Below are 13,288 nucleotides of genomic sequence, written 5' to 3' on the forward strand. Positions count from 1 at the left end.
AATGCAATGATCTCCCCATAACACTGCTCGCAGTGGGGATTAAATACAATCCTCTAAGAATCACACTGGTTTTTTTTTTCATATCTTCTGACCCAGAAATAGAATTTATATGTATCAATTGATTCTGTTTTAAAAAGCTGCCCACCCCGAACTTCATCAGGGCGGTATTTTTTAAAAGGAAACACTGAGAGTCCAGCACTGTGGTCAATGTCTTTAACCCCAGCACTCAGAAGGCAGAGAGGCAGGGGGGCTCTTTGAACCTACTGTTGTGAGTGTGAGGCCAGTCAGAGCTGCATAGTAAGACTCTGTCTCAAAAAAGAAAAAAAAAAAAGGAAGGGAGGAAGGGAGGGAAGGAGGAGAGAGGGAGGAAGGGAGGGAGGGAGGGAGGGAGGGAGAAGAAAAAGAAAGGAAAAACAAACAAGCAATAAAAAAAAAAAAGAAACAGAAAAACCTACAAGTCAAACAGAAAAGAACTGAGGGGCTAGAGAGACCGACCTCTCAGTAATTAAGAGCACTTGTTGCCCTGGCAGAGGACCCAGGTTCAGTTCCCCAGCACCCACATGGTGGTTCACAACCATCTGTAACTCCAGTTCCAAGGGATCTGACGCCCTCTTCTGACTTCCATGGGCACCAAGCACACATATAGTACACGTACATACATGAAGGCAAAGCACTTAAACACATAAAATAAAATAATTTTTTTAAAGAGAAGAATTAAACAAATTAGTGTAATTCCTCTACATAGAGCATCATATACCCATCTCAGGTGCAAATGTGAACTCTCTAACCCCACATAGAACACGCTTACAACAGTATCAAATTGTACAGTGTGATCATACCTATGCAAGAAACACTGGAAATACAACAGAATAGAGAGAAAGGAGCAACACCCAGAAAAAAGTCATAGTTCTTAGGTTATAGTGGAACATTTTGGATGTATTTATGAATTAATTTTAAAATCATCTTTTCAATTGTGTGTGAAAAAACTACTCATTATTACTATCATTTCATGATCACTGAAAGACAAACAAAAATATAATTAAATAACAGAATGGACTGTCATTTACTCAAAGGTTAACATAAAGATATAATATATTTAAGGATATAAGAAAATTCTCAAGTGAGAAAAAGTGTTTCTTGTCTCAAACTTGAACTTTATATTAAATGAGATGTTTTTTCACTACTGAACTTTTTTACTGTTTTAGAAACAAACTACCTCAGAAAATATTAAGTGCTCACCTCTAATTTTAAAAAAGAATAAACCAATATAAATTCAATTCTACAAAGGAAGAATATTTTTATTAAATATATTATAAAAATAAAAAATTAATTGTGTGACCACATGACTTGGGTCTACTGATGAATGCACAAGGCATTAATTAACTAATCCTTGGAGGATACACTGTAATTTGAGGAGCAATTCACAGACCCTGGGGATTTAGAAAAACCCCAGAGAAGACTTAGTTCCCAGAGTATGCGTAGTCTGGAGCAGCAAGTCCTATAGAAAATATGCTCCTCAAAGGTCTCTAGTGAAAAGGCATTTAGACTTGAAAATTTCCCTAAGGAAATATACATAAAGTTTTATCATTTCCTCCAATGAAACAACTCTTTACCAAGAAAATGCAAGGTGCTAATGAGAATATGAGAAAAATTATGGGACCTGTCACCATAAGAAAGTGTCCAACATTCCAATCCTTTCTAAGGGAATATCTTAAATAGCCCAACATAAGGATTTTAAGAATGAACACTCAGGAGGCAGAGGCAGGTGGATCTCTCTCTGTGAACTTGAGGCCAGCCTGGTCAACATACTGAGTTCCAAGACAGCCAGAGCTACAGAGTAAGACCCTGTCTCAAGAAAATAACCATGACAAAAGATATGAATGTCCATAAGCACTAGTCCTTGGACATAGTACTTCCCCTCCAGACTTACCACTGTAAGCCAAGGGTATGTTACGAGGAGACAGCGAAGGCAAATCATTAATTCCATCAGAAAATGAGTCATGAAACTAGAGACTGAGTTTGTTCTAGCACTACAGTTCTTCAAATTACTCATTTTTTTCAAAATACATTTTTCCCATATTTTGAGTCAAGTAATCCCATTCAGTTGGTATTGTAGTTGAGTGCAGCTCCATTTCCAATGCTCATCTCAATCAGAAACAGACACTAAGCACTCTTTAAAAATGCTAGGAAATAGCGGGGGTGAGGGGGTAGGTGATGCACACCTTTAATCCCAGCACTAGGGAGACAGAGGCAGGAGGATCTCTGTGAGTTTGAGGCCAGCCTGATCTACGGAGTAAGTTCCAGGTCAGCCAGAGCTACACAGAGAAACCCTGACTCAAAAAACAAAAAAGGTTAGAGAGGGAGCTCAGGTGTACTTCAGTGATAACACAAGCTCAGTAAGCACCTGGTTGTGGATTCAATGCCCAGAGTGCAGGCCCACACTCAAAGATCTTTTTAAAATCCTACACTAGAGGACTGGGAATATGGTTCAGTTAGAGGAGTCTTGCCTAACATGCAGGAAAGCTCTGGGTTCCATACCCAGTACCATACTGAATTGAGCATGGTGGCCTATGCCTATAAACCCAGCACTTAACTTAGGAGGTAAAGGCAAAAGGATCAGGAATTCAGTTATCCTCAGCTACACAGCGAGTTCAGCTAAATAGTGAATTCAATACCAGCCCAAGCTACATGAATGAGACTCTAGATTAACGGGGGTGGGGTGGGGTTGCGTACTTAGATGGGGGATTTGAAGATGATGACCCCCTTGATAGCCTCTTCTCTACTAAAATTTTTAAGTTCTTTCCACAAAACATGCCTCTACCTAAGTATCAATCTAACTAGCAAGAATAGCTATTGCTTATCTTCTTATTGCTTTGGGCAACAGAAGAAGCAAGCCAAATAAAAGCATTTCCTGGACACGGGTAGATCAAGAAGCACCCTCATGACCTATGACAGGAGACCAGAGCTCTCAGAACAGACACCTATCTTTAAGCACCTCAAGAAGTTGACAGAAAACAATTTTTAAAGAAGCCATGGTAGAGCCAGGCTGCAAACTTTCTTTTTAAATGTGGATGGTTCTTTGCAAGACTCTGCTGCACAATAGCTCTGAACTGAGCACACCTAATCTGCAGGAGAGTGACTGTAAAACACAGTCCTCCCATCCAACCCAAGCTTCCTTGACTGCCCAGCTCCCAACTCACTCCTGAGGAGTGAGGATGAAGAGGACCAAGAGATGCTGTTGGGGGAGAGCTGGAGGAGGAAGCAGCACTGGCCTGCTCTTCCTGATGGAGGCCACTGAGCGAAAGGACAGACATTTCTCCTTTGTTCCCCCGCCTCCTTCCAGAGCCTGGTGTACACAACAGCAGCACCCTCTGCCTTTCTACACCTTGGATCTCATCCCTATTCTCTGCCCTGTGACTGGGCAGACCAACCACAAACCCAAGAGCAAAGCCAAGAGCGACGTCAGTCACCGGCCTGGTATCTCTGCCAGAATCTGGCTCTTCTCAGTTTTCCCAAGACCTCAGTGAGAGTCCTTCTGGTGTTTCTTTGACCACAGCTCTTCTAGAGATGCAGACAAGGGACACAGGAAGTTGCTTTCTTAAGGTTCCTCTTAACTGTGCACATGCCAACTGGAATGGTACAGAGGTCATAGCATCAAATACATCTAAAACCCAAAGTATGAAATTCTTTCTCTATATATTCCTGCCATGAATATTTTCCTCGATGTACTATAAGCACCAAGAAAGAGGGGCACAGTGATGTAATGAACATAAATGCTCTGGTTGCTGTTGGATCTTTCCAGGACACATCTTTACTACTAGCTCCAAATATAAAAGAGCCCCCTGATGAGTTCCTCTTTGGAGTGTGAGGCCTTAATGACCACCTCACCAGCCCACCAGTGATCACTCACAGAAAATGGCAGAGTCGCACTTGAGGAACAGAGATTATTTGTAAACTAGTAGAAGCAATGCTTAAAGTCCAGGGAAACAAAAACAAAAGTAGCAAGTCAGAGGAAGCTGGCAGGGGTAGTTAAAAAAAGACCCCTGCCTAAGCAGGGCATAGGCACTGCCTCTCCAGCTCCACCCCTGTGCCTCCCAGGATATCGCCTTTCCTGTAGGAAGCAAGAGACTCATGCTGATATGACAGAAGGATTCTGATACCACTCCCTGTGAAGACACAGCTCCTATCAGCAGCACGCCAGGCAGCAGGAGGGAGCGCTGGACAGCTAAGGCCTCACTCTCAGGCCTTGCTTTCTGAGCATGAGCAATGAGCACCCTGTCCAGCCCACCACCACCACTAGCAGGGCTGCATGTATCACACTGAGTTACCGCAGCAAGGAGCTGGAAGATCCAAGCTGGTCAGCACAAGTCCACCAGATTGGGAACGCTTCCTTGTAAAGCTCTCGTGAAGGGAGGGGGTACCCTCCCCACTCCCACACACTCAGACCCCTCATCCACAGATGAACTAGGACAGAAAGTAACTACGGTCCAAGGTTACAAAAGAGAAGGCAGTTTCTAAGTTCACGGGGTCCTTGGAGATCTTTCTCAGTTAATTTCTTCATTCTACATTTCTATAGAAAAAACAAACTAAGCAAATTAACAGAATTACCCCCTAAGATCACTCTATAGGGGAGGGAAAAAAAATAATCCAGACAAGTAGGGCAGCAATACTGACTGCCTTTTACAGGCTGGGGGAAGATATATATTAACTATTCCAAAATGCACCATAACGGTGTTTAATTATTTCACAAAGCCAATCTGCCATTGTTTCAAATCATTGTATGACTTGCTGATTCTCAAAAATATGCCACAAGAGCTACAGAGCGAAGAGAGTTAAGCACTTAAGTATCCTGCAATTCTTTTAAGGGCAAACTATGAACAAGAATTAAAGTCATCCTGTATTATTAGAACCAGTCGCAGGAAATGGGTCATCTCTCTAGGACAAGAGGAAAATTGCATCCGCCATGTGCAGAAAGAACCTACACTGATTATAAGGCAGGCATTCAGTCAAGTACAAACCTCAAAATATCAATTCACATGGCAAAAAATTATCATTGTATCCTTACCTTGAAACACACACACACAAACACACACACACACACACACACACACACACACACACACACTCACCCCTGAAAGAATATAGCCCAGACTGACTGGATATAACAAAAACACATTCTCCTTAATGATCTGTACGGAAACGCAATCAGAAAGACTATTAAGGCTCTCAAGTAACCGAGGCCAGAGTGTTCACAGCACTGCATGACAAAGATGTGCTGCTACTCCACACGTGCCACAGCCTACAGGACCTTCCCCATCCCAGCGAACACATGGCACTCTATCTGCAAACCCAGCAGCCCGTTAGATTACCCTGCACTGGCTCACTAGCTCTCTGCTGGCAATCATGAACCAATCTCAAGGCCCTGGACTCTGGAAAAGGAAGGAAAAAGGATTTGACATTCTGCTGGGTAGTGATGTATTTAGCTTTACAGCACATAGTAAGTACCAGCTGCAGAAAAAAGCCAAGCATGTTTACTCTATCACAGACCCCTTTCTTTTAATGTGTCGAGGCACCCAACTTCACACACAGCTCACTGCCACATGATGTCTGACAGAAACAGGAAGTTCTCGGAGTCTGAGAATGTATGCATGCAGTAAGGACCCTCATTAACATTAAGTGAGAATAAACAGGTGGGGGGTATTCACATGGGGTGTGGTACCCAAGGCTGTAAGCCTAAGAAGAGCTGGGCAGAGCTCTACAGAAGGCTGCAGCTACCAGGTAAGAAATGGTGGGAAAGAGGCCAATGATGACGAGGCTGCCCCTACAGCAAAGACAGTGAATGGAAAAAAATATTAAAAACAATGAAACATGTTTTAAAACACAAAAAAAGAAACAAAAGAAATTCTATTTCTAGCTTTTAACAAGTAATGATCAAAAAAAAAAAAAGGTTAAATTCTTGGAAGAGGCAATTCATTCATGTTTTCAGTTCTCCAAAGAGGGGAAAACAAAAAATCACAAGGCTATCTCCAAAGAATATATATACTAGATTCTAAACGTCACTGTTCACTTCCTGTAATGGAGCCAAAAAACTTCACTCTATCTCTTTCTCCTTAATTTGTGGATCAATTACCGTTCCCTTCTGTGAGGTTTCGGGAATACAATGACATTAACAATACTTCAGATCCCAACCACACCACAATCCATTAGACACCTCCTTGACACGGCTTTGTTTCTAAAGTGATCCAACTGGTCACAATCCAAGAGTAACCCCGCAGTAACTGCATGGAATTCTGAACTTTCAAAGGTCTTGTGTGGCTAACAGCACTCCACCGGAACAGCTGCATCTACAGCTTTCCACCCTGAAGCTATGTGACAGCGAAAGATTCTCAGCAGAAAATGAATGGAAAGCCATGAAGCCACAAGCATTCCACCTCTAAAACACAAGGCCTCTTCCTGTGTGCCCTAGGTGGCCACTACCCTACAAAGAGGAGTGGAAAATGGAGACCATATGGACGATACCCAGAAGAAAAAAAGCAAGAAATTCGCATTCATTCCCTCCAACTACGCTGCTTTCTTGTGGGAACCCGGCTGCCTCCACACCCCTAGTTGCTGAGAATAAAGCCAGGGTAAGATCAGCTATGCTTGCTGTGATACTGAGACACCGAGATCCAAGAGGCACCATCTTTGCCTCCAGGAGCTTCCCCTCCAGTAGTTTCTCAGTTACAAGCAAAAACTGACCTGATTCAGGGAAATAATGAGCATATACTTAGGAATTCACATTCTCCAGACCATCTACTTTCCCTGCTTGTGTGAATTCCAGAAAGGCTCCTACAACGGTCTACAATATATTTTGCCTTTTCTTTTGCATGAAGAGGCAACAGAAAAGCTTGCAAGGTGACCTAGGCAACAACAAAGAAACCTGCCTGGAGACTCGATCCTTCCTTCCTGTTGGCACATAACTAAAGCAGTGTTTCAGGCAGCACATAGCTCTGCACACAGTAGGGCTTAACATTTCCTCATGTGGAGAGCATCTGAGAGGCGGCTATTTCTTAATATATGACTGGGAAAAAAATCTGGATGCAAAGTTTATTTTCCAGCAATTCGCAAGTATTTGTTTAGTAAGTGGATTTTCGAGAGCTTCATAATTTTACTTACGAACAATACTAATTTTGTTCTTTAATAACTGAACTACAAAGAGGCTGGAGGTGAGGTGTAGCTCAGCAGGGAGCACATGGTTAGCACACATGGGTCCCTATATTCAATCCCCTGCACCAAAAGGTAAAAAGTAAAAGCTATTCTGTGCTGACTTCAGAAACGACAGCTAGGTATGAAGGCTAACCACAGACCTAACTAACATGGCCAATTCAGTTTGGGGCTCTCAGGGCCATAAGAGCTGTTTATTTTTCTGTGTAGTGCAGAGTCACAACCACTTTGGACTCTGATTCATCTTGTCAGTAGGTATATGTGCTTCTGCCATATTGCCACTCATTAGATAAGAAATCAGTCAGACTTCTACGTATCAGCGACATGACAAATCAAAGGGACCATGGAACACCGTTAGGGACATCCACTTACTCAAAACAGGGCCAGGGTCTGAGAACATTGTCCTTCCTGTCACTCCATTCAGCAAAACAAGAGAAAATGCTGTTTACTGTACAGTTACTGCCACAGATTTAATTGCCAACAATCACACATCTTACCTTCTATTGCTATTTCACACTTCCCTAGGATTAATTCTGCACAAATCTTAATGATTACCTAAAAGCCACCATAGACGTTTGTTTCCCTTTGAAAACTGCCGCTGCTTGCGTCTTCAGCCAGGAAATGAGTTTAAATCTGTTGCTACAGATACACATATCCCTCTCAACCCAATACCCCAGGTCTGCAGGAGACAGCCCCTTCGCCTTCTGGAGAAAACATTCCTAACCTGAAAATGGCGCCTCCCTTGCAAGACATCTCCTTCATTCCCTATTTCCCCTCTTCACCCCCAATCATTGTTCCGCTAACATCAACAGACTAGCAGTTCCCTTCAAAGAAAAACTGATATGGATGCTGGAAGAGAATTCATCCTGGAAAATCCTGTTCATTTTTTCTCCAGTATAAAGCTTGGCTGGATCACGAAGAAAAATCTTTTCCCTTTTCTGCTAAGTTTAGCATAGCACACATAGCCTCACAGTTACAAAAGCTGTTTCACGGCCTTAAAAATTTATCTGTAATAAAAAAAACCTAACTATATTTATTGAGCGCTTCTGAAAAATGAACATAAGCCACCTCATAAAAGGGAACTAGGTTAGTATTTCTAAATAAAAAAGAAGCTACCAAATTTGTTTGTGGTAAACAAAATGGCTACTAGATTGCTCTTCTGGTTCTCTTATCAACCCCTACCTACAAATATTTGAATAGATTCACACAGAATAACTTCACACAGAAAAACCTTCAGCAGGGTTTTAATTGAGTCCAAAACCCTCTGATGAAGATCTGTAAGTCCAAGACTGACAGGTATATGACAAATAAAGATAGGGAATCCACATAGCTCTGTGAAAAATCTTACTCTGACGGCTGTCAGTCAGAGCTATGGCTTGGATTTCAATGTTCCCATTTCAGCCTTCAGATATAACACTTCACTTTTTTGTTTTGTTTTTTTGTTTTTTTTTTCCAAAGGAAGAAACACGCAAATAAATCTTGATTTTTAGAAACGTATTCAAAGCTTTTAAAAGATGAAAAAGCATTTAAAAAAAAAAACTGCTCGGTCTTTACAGCAACAACACATTTTGATATCTCCAGGGCAGGAGGTTCAGGGCAACCAACCCTGACAGCTACTTTGGGGGAGCTGGAAGATTGTGTCAATGTGCACAGAGCAATACTCTCTAACTTGACTTGGACAGAACAGCCACTCCCAGCCCTCCAGGTCCCTTCTTGCTTTACACCTGTAAATTTCAATACAAATTCCAATTCCTAACAGTCTGCACTTAACTGCTAAAGTTTCCCTCATGTCAGTGTACGTATTAATCACAAAAATCTGTTTGATCATCAAAGAAGGAATATTAAAAATTCACTATGATCAATGTATCATGGGGAAAAAAATCCAGTAAAAATATGGCATGTTTAAACTGGCCTTTATAGGATAAACAGTAATCGAAGTACAGAATTGACTGGTTTTCTTGAAATTTGCATTTTATAAGCATGACTGGGCTGGGACTAGTGGTGCAGGCCTGTGATCTTAGCTGCTCAAGAGGACAGATAAAGTAGGAGGATCCAAATTCGAGGCTTCCCTAGGCAACTTAGTGAGACCGTGTCTCCAAGTAAAAAGTACAGAGTTGGAGCACTTGCCTAGCAAGTATGAGATACTGGGTTTGACTCCCAATATCAAAAGCTGTTCCCATTCTGACCTAGCCAGCACAAAACACAAGAAAATGCACAGACGTCTAGGACCCTGGGATGCATGTGTAACTCACTGGCTCAAAGAATTACATGTGATTTTTTTTTTCAAGATCACAAAATTATTTATTCAGCAAGTATTGCCATCCTAGAAGGTGGAACTCAGTAGTGAGCAAACACACACAATCCTACCCTCATGAGCTTGCAGAATGGAACAGATAAAAAAATTTTAAATGTGTATGTAATTCACTTTCAAAGGCCAAATACATACATCCTTACATTTAAGACTGACCTAAACGCTGCCTGTTTTCAATAGGAGGAATCCATAAATGAAAAGGTTTTGCTAATTTGATGACTAAGGTCTACAGAATAGAAATTTTAAACACATGTAAAACAACAGGTCAGTGAGGAGAGAGGTAGTATCTTCAAGGAACTGAATAAAAACTTCCCAGTGAGTATCTATGACCTAAAGCATTCAGGGCCATTTGCTCCTCAGAAACCTGAAGACAAATCAATAATTAAATGCTGTGACCTACGTATCAACAACAGAAATATCTAATGAATATTCATAACACTTCAACTATAAAGGCAAGATACTAAATATCAAATGCCTTCTAGTTTATTCTATATCCTATACAAAGTTTTCTTTGAGGTGTCAAAGAAAACAAACACTAACATGAATGAATTAAAGAGAACAAGACAAAAATTAGAGTTAAAATGAAACTCTTACTGTGATGACATGTCAAAGATCGTTCTTCAAGAAGAATGAAATCAAAACGTGTAAGCAACTGTAGAATAAATGTGGAACAAACTGGTATAAGTGCTGGATTATGACTCAAGAGCCCAAATTTTACTGCCACACTTGATAACCTAGTCAGATAACAACTGTTTTGTGATATTGCTACATTACTAAGAAGTAAATAATTACGTGAACAATGCATTACATCTCTGCGGGGCAAACCCTTTCCATGAATGTCAGCCTTGAACTGAAACTTACTTTGAAAACAATTTTACACAGAATTTCATTTCAACACAAGAGTGATCCCTCCGTGTAAACAAATGATCAAAGATGAAAAAAGAACTTTAAACTGTGAAGGAGTATGTTCTCTATGGGGGAACATATCTCCAGATGGGGGAATATATCTCTAGATGGGGGTTCTTTGGTAAATTGAACAAAAGACCAAGACTTTCCCAAAGGAGCCCCTCCCCAAAATCCTCCCTTGTTCACATGAACACTCAGTTCCTTGCTAAACTCATAAACTCGAAAGTCACATCCCCATATACACACACAGAGAAATTTACACTTAATGTCTATCATGACTGAACAAATAGTGTGGGTACTGCAAATGGGGGAGAAGCCTATCCAGGCCCAGAACAGTAGTGATTGTCAATGATGTCCAGGGTGCCTGTTTTTGACAGGTAACTACGATTTTTAAATGCTGCTCATGAACGTAGGTGCTGAATAAACAGCAAATTTTTCTACCATGTATTACAGTCTGTCTTTGACAAGTGAGGTGGGGCTGTGTGAAACCCTGCTCAAATATAATAAGTGGGGGAGGGCAGCCACACACTTATACCTACCACTTTTTTAGCAGTAAAACTGTGGGGTTTTATTCTCAGCAATCATTTCCACGTTCACTTTTAAAGGCATGATATATTATTAAAATACATAGCTTGTAATTAAGTATCTCTGTAAGGGTAGTACCCTCTCAGGCAGTTAAACCTAGGCCCTCTGACAAACCCAACTCATAGCTGCTGGGAAACCTCGAACTGTCAAATTTCAGGCAAATAAGTCTGGTTAACGAGACCTCAAATGCCCTGCTCCTGGCTAAACACAAACATATGAAGACTGTAAACAAAGGAAAATTAAAACCCAAATCTCAGAGAAAATCTCTAAAATACATGTCTTTCCTCTTAATTGTATACTAGAACACTATATATTTATTCCACTTGCCCATGCTTTTCCCTTCTCTTTTTAAAAAAAAATCAAACGGCATTCCATTTTCAGCCATGAGAAGTAACAGAAATGACAAGGGTGGACAGGCTTTACTTATCCAATTTTCCTGTTCCCCTGGCTTCATTCCCCCTGAAACCCACCTCTCCATACTGCCCCTTGCCTTCTGTTCTTTATGAATACTTTATATTTGCACATTTACCTAACTGGATTTCAATATGAAGACTTAAGTCAAGACAAGGAGACAGCATTGCTAACCATTTGTGATTATGATATTTTGCTCCTGATTGTAAGCGATCCAGTACGTAAGAAATTCAGTCCCAAAGGTAATGGGTTCCTGGAGCCAACAGATTGAATGCTCCAGATAAAAAAAGGGGGGAGGGGGCGCTTCTCAAATCCGAACTAACAATGCAATATCCTTTTCTTACAGAAATGTTTGAGAAGCGTTATTTTTACTCATACAAATAAACACAAGTGCAGATATTTTTCAGGCCTGTTCCTGCAAAGCTGTTCATGCTTCCTACCATAATAGCTTAGACATGTCATGCTAGCTTGTACGTGAACCCTGATCGCTTGATTCTGAACATTCTCTCAGAGATAATAATCGATATAATTTCTATTTGAAAACAGAATTTTCTTGCTAACTTCGTGTTAACACTGAATGCTGGGTTGTCTTTTTTTTTTTTTTTAAACGAGATTAGAGGGAAATTTTCTTGAATTCTTCCCGTTTTTCTGGGAGCCCAGATGGCAAGATACTAAAATGTCCGTTTGAAACAAAAGGTTTCTGTTTGTTTCCAGGAGAGTAACTAGAGGCTGTGCTGGTTTCCAGTAGAAACTGCAGTGAATTCAGGCATACATCTGGGTCGCCTCGTTAAACAAAAGATACCCATCCGCTGTCAACAACCACACAGTACAACCCTCCCTGATCCCTCATCTTTATCCAGAAGGAATGGTGCAGAAGAGACGTCTGTCACCATCCACCGGCCAAGCAACTCTTCTGGGGTCGCTCCTCTCAGTGGCCTAGTGACTCCAGTAGAGCACATTTGGGCTAGCCTTCCCGCCCCGCCCCTGCCCAGTACATTAGCCGGGTTTCTTTGGAGCGCCAGCCACGGCTCCCACAGCACCTTTCCTAGCAGAATCCAGTCCCGAGTCTGCTCCCCGTTTCCACCCTTCCCTCGCCACCCCACAACGCGCCACAATGGACGCTGGCGGGTCACCGCACCGCACGCCATCGCCCACCCGCGCCGCTCGCGCGAACGCTCAGCCGTCCCGCAGACGCGGCGGGCGCACGGAGCTCGGCCCTGACCGCCACCAAAGGCGCACGCCGCGGCTCCGCGCCGGGCAGCCCCGGCCCTCGGCCCCCGTGTGTGCGCGCGCGCGGGTGCGGGTGTCGGCCGGGGGCGCGCGCGGGGAGGGCAGCGGCGAGCCGGGGCGGGGGGCACCGGGGCCCGAGGCCCGTACTCACCCAGCAGCAGCAGCTTGAGCTCCCGGCGGGCGTCGCGCTTGTCCCTGCGCAGCTGCCGCTCGATCTCGTCGTTGATCCTCCGGGCTTCCTTGGCCTCCTCGCTCAGGCAGCACGCCATGATGGACTCCAGAGTCATTCTTCCGAAGTGCCTCGCTGCAGCCCCGCCGGCGCCCTGCTCACACGCGCGCACACACACCCTCCGCCCTCGCTCCCCCGAGGCAGCGGCGGCCGCGGAGCCCCGCCGCCCGGGCGCGCGTCCGGGACGAGCTCAGGGGAGCCGCGGGGAGGACGACGGCCGGGCCCGCAGCCCAGGCGGGCCGGGGACGAGCGGGGGCCGGGGGCCTGGGGCGCGCGAGGAAAGGCCGCCGCGCCCGGCCGCGCTCACACGCCGCCTTCCCGGGGAGCGCGCGGCCCTCCTCGAGTCCCGCGCCGCCGCCGCCGCTGCCCTAGGCTGTGCGCCCAGCGGCCCGAGCTCATCCACCGAGGCGGCC

The 13,288-nt window shown here is 43.6% G+C and overlaps 1 protein-coding gene across 1 annotated transcript in view; it reads right to left on the reverse strand.

Annotated features, from left to right (window-relative positions):
* Window positions 1–13,007, reverse strand: part of LOC131908910 (guanine nucleotide-binding protein G(q) subunit alpha) — a 243,539-nt gene extending 230,532 nt beyond the window's left edge. Inside the window, exon 1 of the mRNA XM_059260042.1 lies at window positions 12,798–13,007. Coding sequence (XP_059116025.1) covers window positions 12,798–12,933 — 136 coding nt within the window. The 5' untranslated portion in view covers window positions 12,934–13,007. The remainder of the gene's footprint in view (window positions 1–12,797) is intronic.
* Between the last annotated feature and the right edge of the window lie 281 nt (window positions 13,008–13,288).

The sequence above is a fragment of the Peromyscus eremicus genome, chromosome 1, assembly GCF_949786415.1.
Source record: "Peromyscus eremicus chromosome 1, PerEre_H2_v1, whole genome shotgun sequence".
Lineage (NCBI taxonomy): Eukaryota > Metazoa > Chordata > Mammalia > Rodentia > Cricetidae > Peromyscus > Peromyscus eremicus.